General features: G+C 44.9%; 1 protein-coding gene across 10 annotated transcripts in view; it reads left to right on the forward strand.

Annotated features, from left to right (window-relative positions):
• Positions 1-14,894, forward strand: part of APBB2 (amyloid beta precursor protein binding family B member 2) — a 442,316-nt gene that overhangs the window by 422,136 nt on the left and 5,286 nt on the right. For all 10 annotated transcript variants that reach the window (XM_064285876.1, XM_064285875.1, XM_064285882.1 and 7 more), the window contains 5 exons: positions 3,949-4,063; positions 7,280-7,367; positions 8,869-8,952; positions 10,173-10,288; positions 12,551-12,730. In XM_064285876.1, the coding sequence (XP_064141946.1) occupies positions 3,949-4,063; positions 7,280-7,367; positions 8,869-8,952; positions 10,173-10,288; positions 12,551-12,730 (583 nt within the window). The remainder of the gene's footprint in view (positions 1-3,948; positions 4,064-7,279; positions 7,368-8,868; positions 8,953-10,172; positions 10,289-12,550; positions 12,731-14,894) is intronic.

Consider the following 14,894-nt stretch of genomic DNA (forward strand, 5'->3'; position numbering starts at 1 on the left):
GGTTCCTTCTAGAGGCTGCCAGTATTCCTTGGCTTGTAGAACCTTCCTCCATGTTCAAAGCCAGTAGCTTAGCATCTTCAAATCTCTTTCTCTCTCTGATCTATGCTTTTGTCATCATGTCTCCTTCTCTGTGGCTAACCCTCTTGCCTCCCTTTTTTATAGACCCCCTGATTACACTGGACTGCCTAGATAATCAGGGGACCCTGGGTGGCAGGGCTGTACTACTCACTGAAAGGTTGGCTGTTCAAACCCACCCAGAGGCACCTCGGAAGACAGGCCTAACCATCTGCTTCTAAAAGGTCACAGCCTGGAAAACCCTGTGGAGCAGTTATACTCAGCACACATGGGGTCACCATGAGTCAGAATCGATTGGACGGCGACTAAAAATAACAACCTGGGTAATCCAGGATAATCTCCCCATCTCAAAATCTTTAATCACATCTGCAAAGTCCTTTTTGCCGTGTAAGGTAACCTATTCATGGATTCAGGGAATTAGAACATAGACATCTTTGGGGGGCTGTTATTCTGTCTACCACAACAGGTTTTTTCACAAGTCAGGTGCTGAAAAGCCAAGCTTTTAAAGCAACCAGTTAAAAGATGTTTGGATTTCATTCTGAATAATAATGAGATTAGATCAGCCCTATATTTCATTGTGCACAGAGGCAGTCACTCAGCTTGTCTGGGCTCCTGGTCTGAAATAACAGCCTCCCTCTTCTTACCAATCCCCATGTTTAGGGCTCTCAGCTATTTTAGGGTGACTCATGATATGTTCCATGGGGATAAACCAGAAGACATGTACATCTCTTGACCTCCACAGTGAATACAGAAAACTTGTCCTCTCCTGGGAAGTAGATGAAACCCCCAGAAGGGTTAGTTACGCAGCCTCATCTACTGTCATGGGTGACAGATTTATACCTCCTTGATCAATTAGCCGGGTACCTGGGAGGGAAAAGGAAAAGATAAGACTGTAAAAATAATTGTCAGAATCCCCCAAAGCCTGAGGCTACCGAGCGTCTCCTTTGGGGAGATGTGGGTTCCAGATGGTTCCCTTTGAGGCATTAATTACCTTCCCTTGAGCCAGAAGACAATGAAGATTAATAATAATAATTTTTTTTTTAGATTGCTCCTAAGAGGTTGCATGTGAAAGAACAGAGGACACAAAGCTGAAGTTTGATAGGAAAGATCCATCGCTTATTGACCAGGGCCGGTTTTATCCTCCCTGCTGGTCACCTTGGAATTGTTACACTGGTGGGCTTGCTAGCAGTCAGAGAGGATGATGAATCTTGGAAGCTTACATCATAGAAGAATGTCGGACCCAAAAGGGGGCTTTGGAAATCATGTTTTTCAGCTCCATGCCCACGGTTGACAGCTAAGGGTAGCCAGGGATGGGACTAGAATTTGAGCCTAAATCCTGAAATCCTGATTCAGTGCCTTTCTGGCAGTACCTTACTTACCATCTCTTAGCAAGTACAGACTGCACTGAGCCCTGTAGAGTAACTACAAAAGACAGTATGCAGTGAGCTCTTGTCCTTTGTGGTGCAGAATTTAAATGTCCTAAACATTTAGACACAAGCAAGGTCCTGGGGGCCAGAGTGGCCCGGCAGGCCTTGACGCTGGTCCATATGGAGTAGATGGGTGTGCTCTGGGCAGTGCAGGAAGGACCTTGGCAGTGGTCACCAAGTAAGGGAAGATACTGTAACAACTGAGCTTGGTGACCAGCCTTTCTGGAGGAGAGGGGAGAGCTCTTCAGTTGGTGGAATGATGCCCAAGGGGAACACATTGTGGGACTCTCGAAATCCAGCAAAGGTCTTTGGACTTTACGTGAGTGGTTATGGGGAGCCTCAAAGAGATTTGGCCTCAGAAAAATCACAGCTGAACACGGAAGTTTGGAGGAAAAGAGTTGTGTGTGGTGAGACATTGTTTATGTTACCTTACGGAAAGTGCTCAAAGGGGACAGAAAACAGGGCTTCCCTTGAGCATGGTCTCCAACAGTGAAACCTTCTCTTTATTTCTTTTCTAAGTATCATGTTGCCTTAATGGTGGTTGAGATTAAGATGGAGGGGTCTCAGAGAACATAGTGTGGAACAAGACTACTGTGCTCACTTCTCAAGGGCTGAGCCCAACTCCTCACCCATACCTGCCCCTCAGCCCACCATCATGGATTCCATCCACACAGCTGATTGAGAGTCAGCTTTCCCAACAGGATATAGGGATGCCTGCTCCAAGTCCTATGCTTAAGAAAGGAAGGAGCACTCAGTTAACAAACATTTATTGGTACCTACTCTGGCCAGGCCTGGACTAGCTGTTGGAGATGAGTAAGGCCCAGATCATCTTCATAGAGCTTCAAGGAGCTGTGGGCAAGACAGACTCCTCCTAAGGTGACACTTAGGTACCATATGGTACATGCAGTGTATATAGGGAATCATGGAAGTGCTGAGAGGGGTGCTTACCCCACCAGGTGGCTCAGAGGTGGTCATACCGGCTTCAGCTGAGTCTCAAACAGTGGCGATGGGGAGGAGACAGCACGAGCAAAGGCAGGGGGGCAAAAGCCCACCTAGAACACCTGAGCCAGTGGTAGGGCAGGTAAAATGGGTCAAATGTGGGGATTCGGTACTATATGGAGGGTGAAGGTTGAGTTGAGAAGGCCTCCTGGGTTTTGCGTGGATGACACCAACTGAGCTAGAATATGAGGAAGAAGGAGAAGGTTGGGGAAAGCAGATGATGGGGCCAAGTGTGGACAGGTTGCGTGGACAGTACCTGTGGGGTGGATGGGTAAAGATGGCCCCTGACCTGGAGGCTGGGCTTCAGTATCCCCTCTGTGGGGCTGCTTGGGGTCTGGCAATGTGATGGAGGACAGGCTTTTCTGGCCAGTCCACTGAGTCTCCCTCTCCTGAGCCCCATGCTTTTTCTGGCTAGACCTTTGTGATGGCCAGTCGCCCCCGGTGGACAGATCCCTGTGCCTTCCCAAGGAAGCCAGGGAGCTCCTGGGGAAAGTATCTTTAATAGTCTAGAAAGAACTACAGTTCTTATGTTAATAGAAATAAATAAAAACAAACTCGTCTGTAGTTCTATCTACAGTCTCCTTGCTTAGCCTCAGATACAAAGAAATCATTACAATTCATCAACAGATGGGTATATCTGGGTGTTTATTTTTCATAAACACTTTGATCTTGAAACCACTGTCTTCCAATCATGGCAGTGAAAAATTTAGTTGAGTTGCATGGTTTTTCTGAAGCCAAGTCATGTTACAGTCAATATTCTTTTCATCAGTAAAACAGATGCTAAAATCCAGCATCAGCCACACACTTACTGTGGTATCTCAGTTAACAGCATGTGATGTGAGGCTGCTGCCGTCATCACCCTTCCATCTCTCTGCGATCTGGAGGCTGAGAGCGTTGAGCAGAATCAAACGGCTTTGATAGGAATTCAGCCTGGGCATCTCTGTGTGCCAGCACGCCCTGATTGCCCGTCAACTGTCTGCAGCAGCTGTGGGTCTGATCCATTCTCTGTGCACATGTTCACGCATCAGAGCCCATTGTTTTGCTTTGACTGCACCACCGTGTTTGTTGTTGAATCACTCATAAAAATTCATGCCTGTCTCAAGCCTGTTTTCTGTTTTATAATCATAATATTTGTTATTGCACTAGACAGAAGATTTTTGAAAAATTCTGTTTTCATGGAGGGTCATTAGACCTTCCAAGAGTTCAGCAGACTAGACTTGGAGAACATTGTATTTGTTTTACTCAGAAGTGAATTAATTCCTAATATAATCCATGTAAAACTGTCCCTCTGTGTTAGCTAACTGTTGAAATGTGATTTTGTTCTTATAACCCACACATACAGTGTTTACCACTGACATGCTGGTTACTAAGTCAGTTAACTTCCTAACTAGAGTGTGCATCGGTAAAGGGCGCCTTGCTAACGTACTGACACATTTTGTTTGCACAGGGATTTTGCTTATGTAGCAAGAGACAAAGATACAAGAATTTTGAAATGTCATGTATTTCGATGTGACACACCAGCAAAAGCCATCGCCACAAGTCTCCACGAAATCTGTTCCAAGGTAAGGTGGGTGAGGGCACAGAGGTCCACCTGTCTTTTTTCTCACTGCTTGAGCAGGTAAAGGGATGTGAGAGGGCAGGAGGTAGGAACACTGACCTGAACACCGAGCTTGGGGAGAGGCGGGCAGACATTGCTCTAAGTGACAGTCCCTCTACCGAATGTCCCTCCCACAGTCAGGGGGTAGAAGAGGTGGACAGAACAATAACAAATACGGGGCAGAGGTGTGTACACTGAGCCCAGCCGGAAAATGGGAGAAGGAGTCAAGGCCAACTTCCCGGGGAAGGCCACCTGAGCTGAGAGTGAAAGCAGGTAGAAAGGGGATAGGAACAGAGGGTGAGAAACCACACAGGTGTCTGCAAGAATGCAGACAGCTGGGTTTCACCATGCACATCTACCAGACTTCACGAGGTCACACATCAGCTCGAGGCATCTCTGACCGGCTGTGAGGTTGGGCTGCAGTCACTGTCACTTCCACATGCTGCTAAGGGTCCCACTTCCCTCATCCGAGTCCCAGAGCCTTAGAATGAGAACACACAGTCGGGCATCACCAGTCCAGCCTCACTCCGTCCCTCCAGCACAGTGTTCCCGATACAAACGCCTCCATCCTCACCACCATTGCTGAAGCCCCTTACTTTTCAAGAGACTGTTTTATCGTTGAGCAACTCTAGCTCTAGCTCCCCAGAACCTCCGTGTATTTATTTGAGATCTGCCATTTGCTGTAGCAACAGGGGAGGTTCCCTCTGGTTTGTCTGTTTGCTGGACAGCCCTCCAGACATCTGAGGCCACGTGCTATGCCTGGCATATTTTAAAGGTGCTTGACCAGGTGCTGATGTCCAGTCTTCCTACTTCATTTCCTCCCTTCTCCAGTCTCTGCAGCCTCTTTTTGTGTCACATGGTTGCCAGGCTCCTTACCACCCTCTTGTGGGCACACTGTGGTTGGTTCCCCCCATATGGACACAGTATTCCGAAAGTGAGCCAGCCAAGGCCAAAAGGAGACCATGGCTGCTCTTTCCCTTAACCTCCAAAAGTACAGTGTTGGGATTTTTGAGGTTTCAGCAACCATATCACCTACTGTTGTGTGTTCAGATGGTGGTCAAGCAAACCCTCCGGGACACTGTCACACCAACTTCCTTCAGCCAGGCCTTTCCGCTACCCACACTTGTTTAATTTACCAACTGTAAATACAGAACCTTATCATCATCTTGTCAAATGTCACCTTCCTGGTTTTAGGCTGATGTCATGACCCCAGCCTCATTCTCACAAATCCTCTGGTATCTGAGCACCAGGAGCACCAGGTGGAAGCCACAGAGCCCACAGGAGGGGTAGGGGCAGAGAGCTATCCCCAGCCTCAAAACTGAATAGCTCAACAGTCTGTGGCTCTGAACCACATCACAGGGTGTGCAGGATGGGTGCTGGTCTAGAGGTCACCACATTTATTCCGGTCCATGTTTACGTTCTTGTGGTGATGCAACTGGGACATGGCTGCACCTTTTGCTACCATTTACAGCATTAAGCAAGCTCACCAGGTTTTATTTTCATCCACTCACACAACAAATATAATTGAGTGCCATTTACATGCCAGGCACTATTCTGGGCACTGAGGATACAGCAGAGGCTGAAACAGAAAAGAATCCTTGCACTTATGAAGCTCATGCTGTGGTATAAAGCCCCTAGAACATGGCTTGGCACAGAATAACCAAACCAAAACCCAAGCCTGTTGCCATGGAGTAGATTTTAATTCATGGCAACCCCATGTCTTACAAAGTAGAACTGCTCCATAGGGTTTTCTTGGCTGTAATCTTTCCAGAAGCAGGTCACCAGGCCTTTCTTCCATGGTGCCACTGGGTGGGTTCGAGCCTCCAACCTCAGGTTAGTAGTCAACCACAAATTGTTCGCACCACCGGGACCTTGGCACAGAGTAAGTGCTCAATAAATATTAGGTTTTATTATTGTTAGCAACCCTCTTGCCTGCTGTCCCAGGTGTAGATCTGGCAATGGAAGGAGGGGACCTCTGGGGAGGAAATAACTTCCGTTCCACCTGGAATGGAAAGCTTAGACTGGGATGGAGATGTGAGTTACTTTTGGAGTCATTACTTTTGGGTGGACTTCTTTCAGTTCCTAAACCCACGGCACTGTGTAACTGACCAGGAAACAGGAGTGAAAAATGATGAGCATTAAGCAAAGGAGAGGTCAGTGTCTCCAGTAGGAGAGAGACAACTTGGATTTTAACCATCTGAGAATAACAACAATGATGTTGTTAGTTGCTAGTTGCCATTGAGTTGGCTCCGACTCATGGCACCTTTATGTATAACAGAACAAAACATTGCCCAGTTCTACACCATCTTCATGATCATTGGTGTGTCCTTCTCCAGCAATTGATCACTCCTAATGGTGCATCCAAAGTACGCAAGTGAAAGTCTTAGACTATATTCTGTGCTCCATAGGATTTTCATTGGCTACTTTTCTGAAGTAGATCACGAGGCCTTTCTTTCTAGCCTGTCTTTGTCTGGAAGCTCCACTGAAACTTGTCCACCATGGGTGACCCTGCAGGTATTTAAAATACCAGTGGTATTTGAAATACTGGTGGCATAGCTTCCAGCATCATAACAACACACAACAATGGCAGCTAATATTTCACAGTGCTGACTCTGCCCAGGCCTTGACATGTACTCACTCATTTAATCCTCAGAACAGCCCTCTGACATTGATACTATTATTACCCCTGTGTGTAGATGAGGAAATGGACACATGGAAGTCAGGCAATTTGCCTAAGGTCACATAGTCAGTAATTGGTGGAAGTGGAATTTGAACCCATGTAATGTGTCCCCATCTAAAAGTCAGCATCTGAAGAAACGGGGAAATCCACTGCTTTGTGTTGTAGTGATCACAGTGGGCCAGCACGTCCACCCGTGACCAGGGATATTTGTTTGGGTTGTTGTCAGTAGAAGTGAGAGCCTTGTGAATAGAGGAAGTAAATTCCAAACAATTAGGATATTGCTGTTTGTCTGAGGAATAATGATTTACATGTTATCCCAGAGCAGATGAGCACAATTTTTTAATAAAATAAGTAGCCCAGAGATGGAGGATGGGAAATCAGGCAATAGACTAAGGCTTATTTAAATTGGAAATGAAATCAGCTCAGACATTGGCGCTGCAGTAGCTGAAGACACAGAGCCTATAACCATGAACCAAACCTGTGTGTTCTCTTCATCTTTAGATTATGGCCGAACGGAAGAATGCCAAAGCCTTGGCCTGCAGTTCCTTACAGGAAAAGACCAATGTGAATCTTGACGTTCCTTTGCAAGGTAGGGTGGTGCCTTCTTCTCTCTTCATGGTGCCACTGTCAGTCTTAGTCCAGAAGAGGAGGGTCTCAGGAGTTTCCTTGGTGTTACTCTTCTCCCTAAGAAGCTTGTCCGATTTAGCAAATCCATGTTGAGCAGCCATTCTGGGTTCTGCAGTGGCACAGGATTTTGTGTCGATAGGATTAGACATAAAGCACCAGGGTGATTTTTTTGCTGCTGTTGGACGTGATGAAAGAATATTGTCTTTAGGGTTTTATCACTCATGTGCAGCCTGAGTGAAGGGATGGTTTTGGGGGGCTTTCTCTAGCTGTTTTTCCCATTTCTCTGATTGTGGTCTTTGTGATTAAATTCTCTCCAGCCATCGACCACTCCTAAGAAATAGAACATCAAAAGCTGTTACTTAGCACACATCAAAGAGACAGTAATGGCTTTAACACATAGATTCTAGCTTCTGCTTTCAAATGCTTTCCTCCCTAGAAATGAAAGTTGAATGAGTATTTGACTGACAGCAGCCCTGATGCCTGGAGTAAGAAATGCTGTTCTTTGCTTCGAAGGCCAGCATAGCAGGGGTGGGGGTTTGGTGGCCATGGTTTCAGGGGACATCTAAGTCAATTGGCTTATAAATCTATTAAGAAAACATTCTGCATCCCACTTTGGAGAGTGGCGTCTGGGGTCTTAAACACTAGCAAGCGGCTATCTAAGATGCGTCAATTGCTCTCAACCCACCTGGAACAAAGGATAATAAAGAACACCAAGGACAGAAAATACTTATGAGCCCAAGAGACAGAAAGGGCCACATAAACTAGAGGCTACATCAGCCTGAGACCAGAAAAACTAGATGGTGCCTGGCCACAACCGATGACTGCCCTGACAGGGAACACAACAGAGAACCCCTGAGGGAGCAGGAGAGCAGTGGGATGCAGACCCCAAATTCTCATAAAAAGACCAGACTTAATGGTCTGACTGAGACTAGAAGGACCCTGGTGGTCATGGTCCCCAGACCTTCTGTTAGCCCAAGACAGGAACCATTCTCAAAGCCAACTCTTCAGAAAGGGATTGGACTGGACTGTGGGATAGAGAATGATACTGGTGAACAGTGAGCTTCTTGGATCAAGTAGTAGACACATGAGACTATATGGGCAACTCCTGTCTGGAGAAGAGAGGTCAGAGGGGGTCAGAAGCTGGCCGAATGGACATGAAAATAGAGAGTGGAGGGAAGGAGTGTACTGTCTCAGAGGGAGAGCAACTAAAAGTATATAGCAAGATGTATATAAGTTTTTGTATGAGAGACTGACTTGGTTTGTAAACTTTTACTTAAAGGACAATAAAAAAAATTTTTTTTTAATGCTGTTCTTATAGAACAATTGCCACATTTAATGTCTAGACACATGGGGCCTTGTGACATAGGTGTGTCCTGGTCATTTCAGGTGGCACAGAGTGATGGCTATTTTTTACATGTGCGTTGGAACCACTGAGAAAGATGTGTTGCTTTTGTTCCCTGTAGTAGATTTCCCAACACCAAAGACAGAGCTGGTCCAGAAGTTCCACGTGCAGTACTTGGGCATGTTACCTGTAGATAAACCAGTTGGTATGTAAAGCAGTTATTGTCTTTCCACTTTGTAAGCGTTTGGGAGCTCCTGGGAGGTGTTCGCCCTAACAAGAGGTTGTGGGGTCTTATGCTTTATTCCCTTGCTTCGTCTGGAATCAGGCCCTTGCACTGTCACAGTGAGAACACATAAACAGTCCTGATGAAAAGAGCAATAGAGGACAAGCTAAGCCTCTTGGTGTGTGATCCCCAGAATACAAAACCAGTTGCCACCGAGTCAGTTCCAACTCGTGGCGATTCCGTGTGTGTCAGAGTAGCACTGTGTTCCATTGGGTTTTCAGTGGCTGATTTTTCAGAAGTAGATCACCAGGCCTTTCTTCTGAGCTGCCTCTGGGTAGATTCAAACTTCCAACCTTTTGGTTAGCAGCCAAGTGCTGAACTGTTTGCACCACTGAGAATACAGGGACTTAAACAAGATAGACATGAATTTCTAGTTGCATCACCCAACAGTCCAGAGATGTGCAATCCAGGGCGCCGTTCTCAATTTGGGACTTCCATCTCTGGGGCCAGGCCACCTGCTTCAGTTCCGGTCAGCTGGTGGAGCAGGAGAAAGGGCTGAGGGAGCCCTCCTGCTTTCCTTGTAAAGGATATAACCCAGAAGGAGCACACACAACGATCAGCTCACCAACTTAGTCGCTTGGCCATACCAAGCTGCAGGGAAGCTGGGAAATGTAGCCTTTAGCTGGGGTAGAAAAGGCTGTGGGAAAGCCCATTAAAAAGGCCCTGTTGAACAGCACATATTATTCATATAAAATTGTCATCCAAATTTGGTCTTATTTAAATAACAATAACAAAGTAAGAAAAGGAAGACCTGGGTGTCCTGGCAGATGCTGGCTTCTGCTAGGTCTTCTGTTCCAAGGCTCCCTGCTCAGAAGAAGGTAGCAGATACATGAGCACTCAAGTAAACACTTGGGGATAGTGTTTATACACCAGGGCATGTTTGGAGAGAGATGAAGAAGATGGTCTAATTAGAAGTGACTTCACATCCTTTGCATCTCTGGGAGGCATTCATGACCTCTGACATTTCTTTGCTTTTGAACAAACATGAAAAAGGAAGCTTTAGGTTTGTATCAGAAAAACCTATTAAGGAACTTTATCTAGAAAAAAGGCCTTGATGTTAACTGTTACTAGGTGATTTGGGCCCACATTTGATAATGATAAATAGCTTTGGGACTTTTTTGAATTATCCTTTCCATCTATAGGAATGGATACCCTGAACAGCGCTATAGAAAGTCTTATGACCTCATCCAACAAGGAGGATTGGCCATCGGTGAACATGAATGTGGCCGATGCTACTGTGACTGTCATCAGTGAAAAAGTAAGAAGGAATTGTAGATGCCATTGGCCCCACTGGGATACAGTGATGTTTGGGTACAGCAGTCTTCCATGAACTTAGAAACATAGCCAACCCTTACCCTCTAAGGAGTTGTGCTTACTTGGGATTACAATGGCCTGCATTGTTTTAAACCGTTGTTTTACCCTTTGTATGTGTCTGGATCTGTGCATACCTTGGCTTTGCTCTGGACTCAGAAGCATCTATTCTGGTTTCCCCGATTCTTTCTTCTATATATGCCCAAGAGATTGAAATTCCTTGCTAGAGGTGGCTGTGCGACACTAGCTTACTAATGGGCTTTGGTTTTCTGGCTGATGAATCTCAGAGCTCCAGAACTGACTTTGGTTGGGCTGTATGAGATATTCCTATTATGGAAGGTTCTGCGGTTTGTTCTGTCAGTAGTAGCAGGGTGCATTGCTCATCTGAGAGAGACTAGCATTAGCCCCAACCCAAATTATCCCAATTTTGTGCTTGAGGAAACTGAAGCACAGAGAGGTTAAATAGCTTGTCCAAGATCACACAGCTAGAAAGTAGCAGGGGCAGGATTCAAATCCAGGCAGTGTGGCACGTTCCTGCCTCTTTGAACTCATGGCAAGACCATAAGCTCTTCACCTGCTCTTCACCTTCAGGCCCAATTCACTGTTTAAGGAGGAGTAGGATGCTCACTGGCCCTGGCTCCCCCTCCAGCCTGACGTGCTGGATTGTCTTCAATTTTTCCAACAGGCCACACCCTTGCCTTCTTCAGCAGGGCCTCTGCACTTGCTCTTCCTTCTCTGGTCCACCCCTTTGCCTACCCAACTGTTCCTCTAGAGCGCCACTTAAACGTCATTTCTTCCAAGAAACCTTCCTGACCCCTCACACTAGATGAGGCTGCCTGAAGCATTCCTATAGCGTTAGCCACCACAGGGTTATCCTCCCCAGACTCCTGTAAGCTCCTCAGAGTCAGGCTCCTTATCAGGTTGGCTCCCCACCCCATTATTGGTATTGCACAGGGCTTGGCCTGGAGTGGGTACCCAAAGACGTTTGAATGAACATTGACTAAGACAAGATGTGAATAATCCAAACATGGGTATTTTGGGTGTGTTTACTAATTCCAACACTGCATACAGACATTACAAAGGATGTGGTGTCATAACTGTGAGAATACATCCTGAGCACTTCTGTAGACTGCCTCATATGAGACGGTCTGAAAAGAAAAAAAATAACAGGGAACACAACAGAGAGTCCCTGATGGAGCAGGAGAAAAGTGGGATGCAGAACTCAAATTCTAGTGAACAGACCAGACTTAATGGTCTGACTAAGACTGGAGGGACCCCAGAAGATGTAGCCCCTGGACTCTCTGTTAACCCAGAACTAAACCCATTCCTGAAGCCAACTCTTCAAACAAAGATTAGATTAGACTATAAGACATAAAATGATACTTGTGAAGAGTGGCTTCTGATTCTTAGTTCAAGTGGATACATCAGACTGAATGGGCAGCTCCTTCCGAAGTCAAGATGAGAAGGCAGAAAGGGACAGGAGATGGTTGAATGGACATGGGGAATCCAGGGTGGAAAGGAAGAGTGTGTTGACATTATAGGGAGAGCAACTAGGATCACATAACAATATGTGTATAAATTTTTGTATGAGAAACTAACTTGAGCTGTAAACTTTCACTTAAAGTACAATGTAAAAAGAAAAAAACAGAATTTGGCAACTTTTTGTTGATTTGGTGACTTTTTGTTTTACATGATTTTGGAAAGAAAGGTGGTTCAATGTGCTATTTAGCTTGGGTAAGAGCCAGTTGAAAAGTGATACTGTGGATCCTTTTCTCTTACACCCTTGGGTTTCCAGTGAATTCATCTGGGGAAATGGGTTTTGAGCCACGAGGTGCCCTGTGTAGGGTAGTACGTAAGAAGTATAAATGGTGTCATTCCTACCCATGGTGAGCTCACAAGCTGGGTGTAGTGGTGAGAGAACCGAGCGCACCTTACACACTGTGACAGCAGCAGAGTTCAGAGCAAGTCGAGATGCCAACATAAGATACCCACAGCAGTGAGGGCCACTCCAGACACATCTAGAAACTTGCCTTTCTAGAAAAGCACAAGTCTTTTCTGAACTCAGTCTGGCTGTGTTTTTTTTTTAATACCAGTTCCTATGTGCTGCCACTTTCCACTTGATTCTAGGATTTGTTTAAGATCTAAAAATGTTTGTGACTGTTGTCTGGTTCCCAGAGAAGGGCAGGATGTTGAGTGATCTCTCTTGCAGAATGAAGAGGAAATCCTAGTGGAGTGTCGTGTGCGATTCCTGTCCTTCATGGGCGTCGGGAAGGATGTCCACACATTTGCCTTCATCATGGACACTGGGAACCAGCACTTTGAGTGCCACGTGTTCTGGTGCGAGCCGAATGCGGGTAATGTGTCCGAGGCAGTCCAGGCTGCCTGCATGGTGAGTAATCCCAGTCCAGCAAAGTGTTCAACCCTCAAGTCCTTGCTTTGATATTAGAGCAGAATGAATGCCCATTCTAAAAGAAAAAAAAAAAAAAACAACAGATTTCTAAAGTATTGCTTTACTTTATAACACCTTCATGTCTATAAAAAAAAAAATTTTTTTTTTTTTTTTTTTTTTGGAGAGGATAAATTGATAAGCACATCTCAAAAGGCCAGGACACCTGGAAGAAGCCAAGCTGGCTGAAGCTAGATTCTGTAGAGAGTCCAGTCACATTAAAGAATGTCTTAAAAAAAAACTTCTTGAGCACCTAACATTTATTAGACACTGCAACTGTAGAGATGAATAATTTTCTTTGAAAAAAAAAGTGTCTTGGTTTTTTTTTTTAGCTAGTGCTACTGTAATGCAAATTCCACAAGTGATGGCTTTAAAGAACAGAGATGTATTTTCTCACAGTTCCAGAGGCTAAAAGTCCAACTCGGGGTTTTGGATGTGTAGATTTCTTCCTTGTCAGTAGCCCCGGGAGTTCTTTGGTTCCTTGGCTTGTAGACAATCCTCACATGGCATCTGTCTTCCCCAGTTTCTCGGCCAGCCTATGTCTAATCTGGTTTTTTTATAACCATTCAGAAGTGATTAGGTTTGATGCACTCTACGTTAGTATAGCCTCATGAATATAACAAAGAGAACCCTATTTCCAAAAAGGATTACATCCAAGGGAATAGGAGTTAGGGTTCCACCACATCGGGGGAGGAAGGAGAAGGACAACTCAATCCATAACAAAGAGAACGATCTTCAGAATCGCAGATGGGAGGATTATCGATTCTTGACTTCTAACTTGTTTCATATGTAATCAGAAAATGTTGATCAGGCGTGAGTTGGTGCTGTTTGGAATCAATTCAGTACTTTAAAAAAATGCAGCATATTGAATAATTCAGGTAAAAAATTAAATGATACTCTTGTGTCTTTTTCAAAAGCCACAGAATGGATCAATGGAATAATTGCAAACCCGGATTTCATACCAATACCTTTTATTCCATTCTTTCCACCCTGTTTTACCACACCCTTTCTATTCAACCTAAATTGTTTCCTGGAGGTCATTAACAAGGAGTGAAATTAAAATGTATTTCTCATCATTTCCAATTTTAAAAAGATAAATATTTAATACCAGGTTTTGCTTATATACAATGAAATAGCTTAGAGGTGAGCTGAATGAGCAAGAAGCCCAAGAGGCACGAATTGGCCACTGAATTATAAGAGTTGAGCTATATATATGCCTTAGTTCTGAATCCAATTGATTTACTTTTATTCCTTGTCATCTCCAATTTTTCTCTTTCCATTTTCTCTTGAACATACTCCAGACTAGCTTTTGTCCCTACCACCCCACTGAATCTGCTCTGGTCAAGGCCATCAATCACCTCCATATTCCAACTGTCAATGCACATTTTATAAGCTGAGGGGAATGAGCCAGTAAAGCTGGATTGGAGTGGGGGCCATATGCGTCACTGAGGCATGCAGAAAATGGTGGCGGTGAAGAGCCTAGGGGAGGGGCTTAGCCTCTGTGTTAGAGAGATCTTTGCTTTGGGACAGGCCAGAAGGTGCTAAGAATCCAAGATTAGGGGAAGGCTTATGGAAGGGAAATTAAGGGAGTTGTCTGCTTTTTACAGACAGTACATGGCTAGGTTAAGAAGAGGGAAAAGGTTGAGACCAGGAAAAGAATGCCAATTTTATCTAAAAAGACACTTTTGAAATGGAGAGGGAGAAGGGAAGGAACATTTATTGAATAACTCCGAAAAGTGTGGTATCGTGCATTTGTTACCTTGTTTCATTCTTAACCACTGTCCTTTGTTAGTTTTAGTACAGTTTCCCCTCAATTAGTGAGTATACTGTGAAGCCAGATTCCAACTCAAATATGGCTGAATATAGAGGAGCAGGGCTGGGTGGAGGGAGCAAGCAAGGGCTGTAGCAGTCAAGATGAATCTACTCAGAGGCATGAGAAACTGAGGTGGAAAAGATTGTTTGAAGAAAATAGAAAATGGGAGATTTCAATCAAGCAGAAATGGACGCTGATTATTTATTTTATGAAATTCAAATGGATCCTAACAGATAGTTTTAGTCATAAAATGGTTTTCAGCCTTAATTATTCCTTTTAAATGCTGATGACAAT

Source organism: Loxodonta africana, chromosome 5 (genome assembly GCF_030014295.1).
Source record: "Loxodonta africana isolate mLoxAfr1 chromosome 5, mLoxAfr1.hap2, whole genome shotgun sequence".
In the NCBI taxonomy this organism is placed as follows: Eukaryota; Metazoa; Chordata; class Mammalia; order Proboscidea; family Elephantidae; genus Loxodonta; species Loxodonta africana.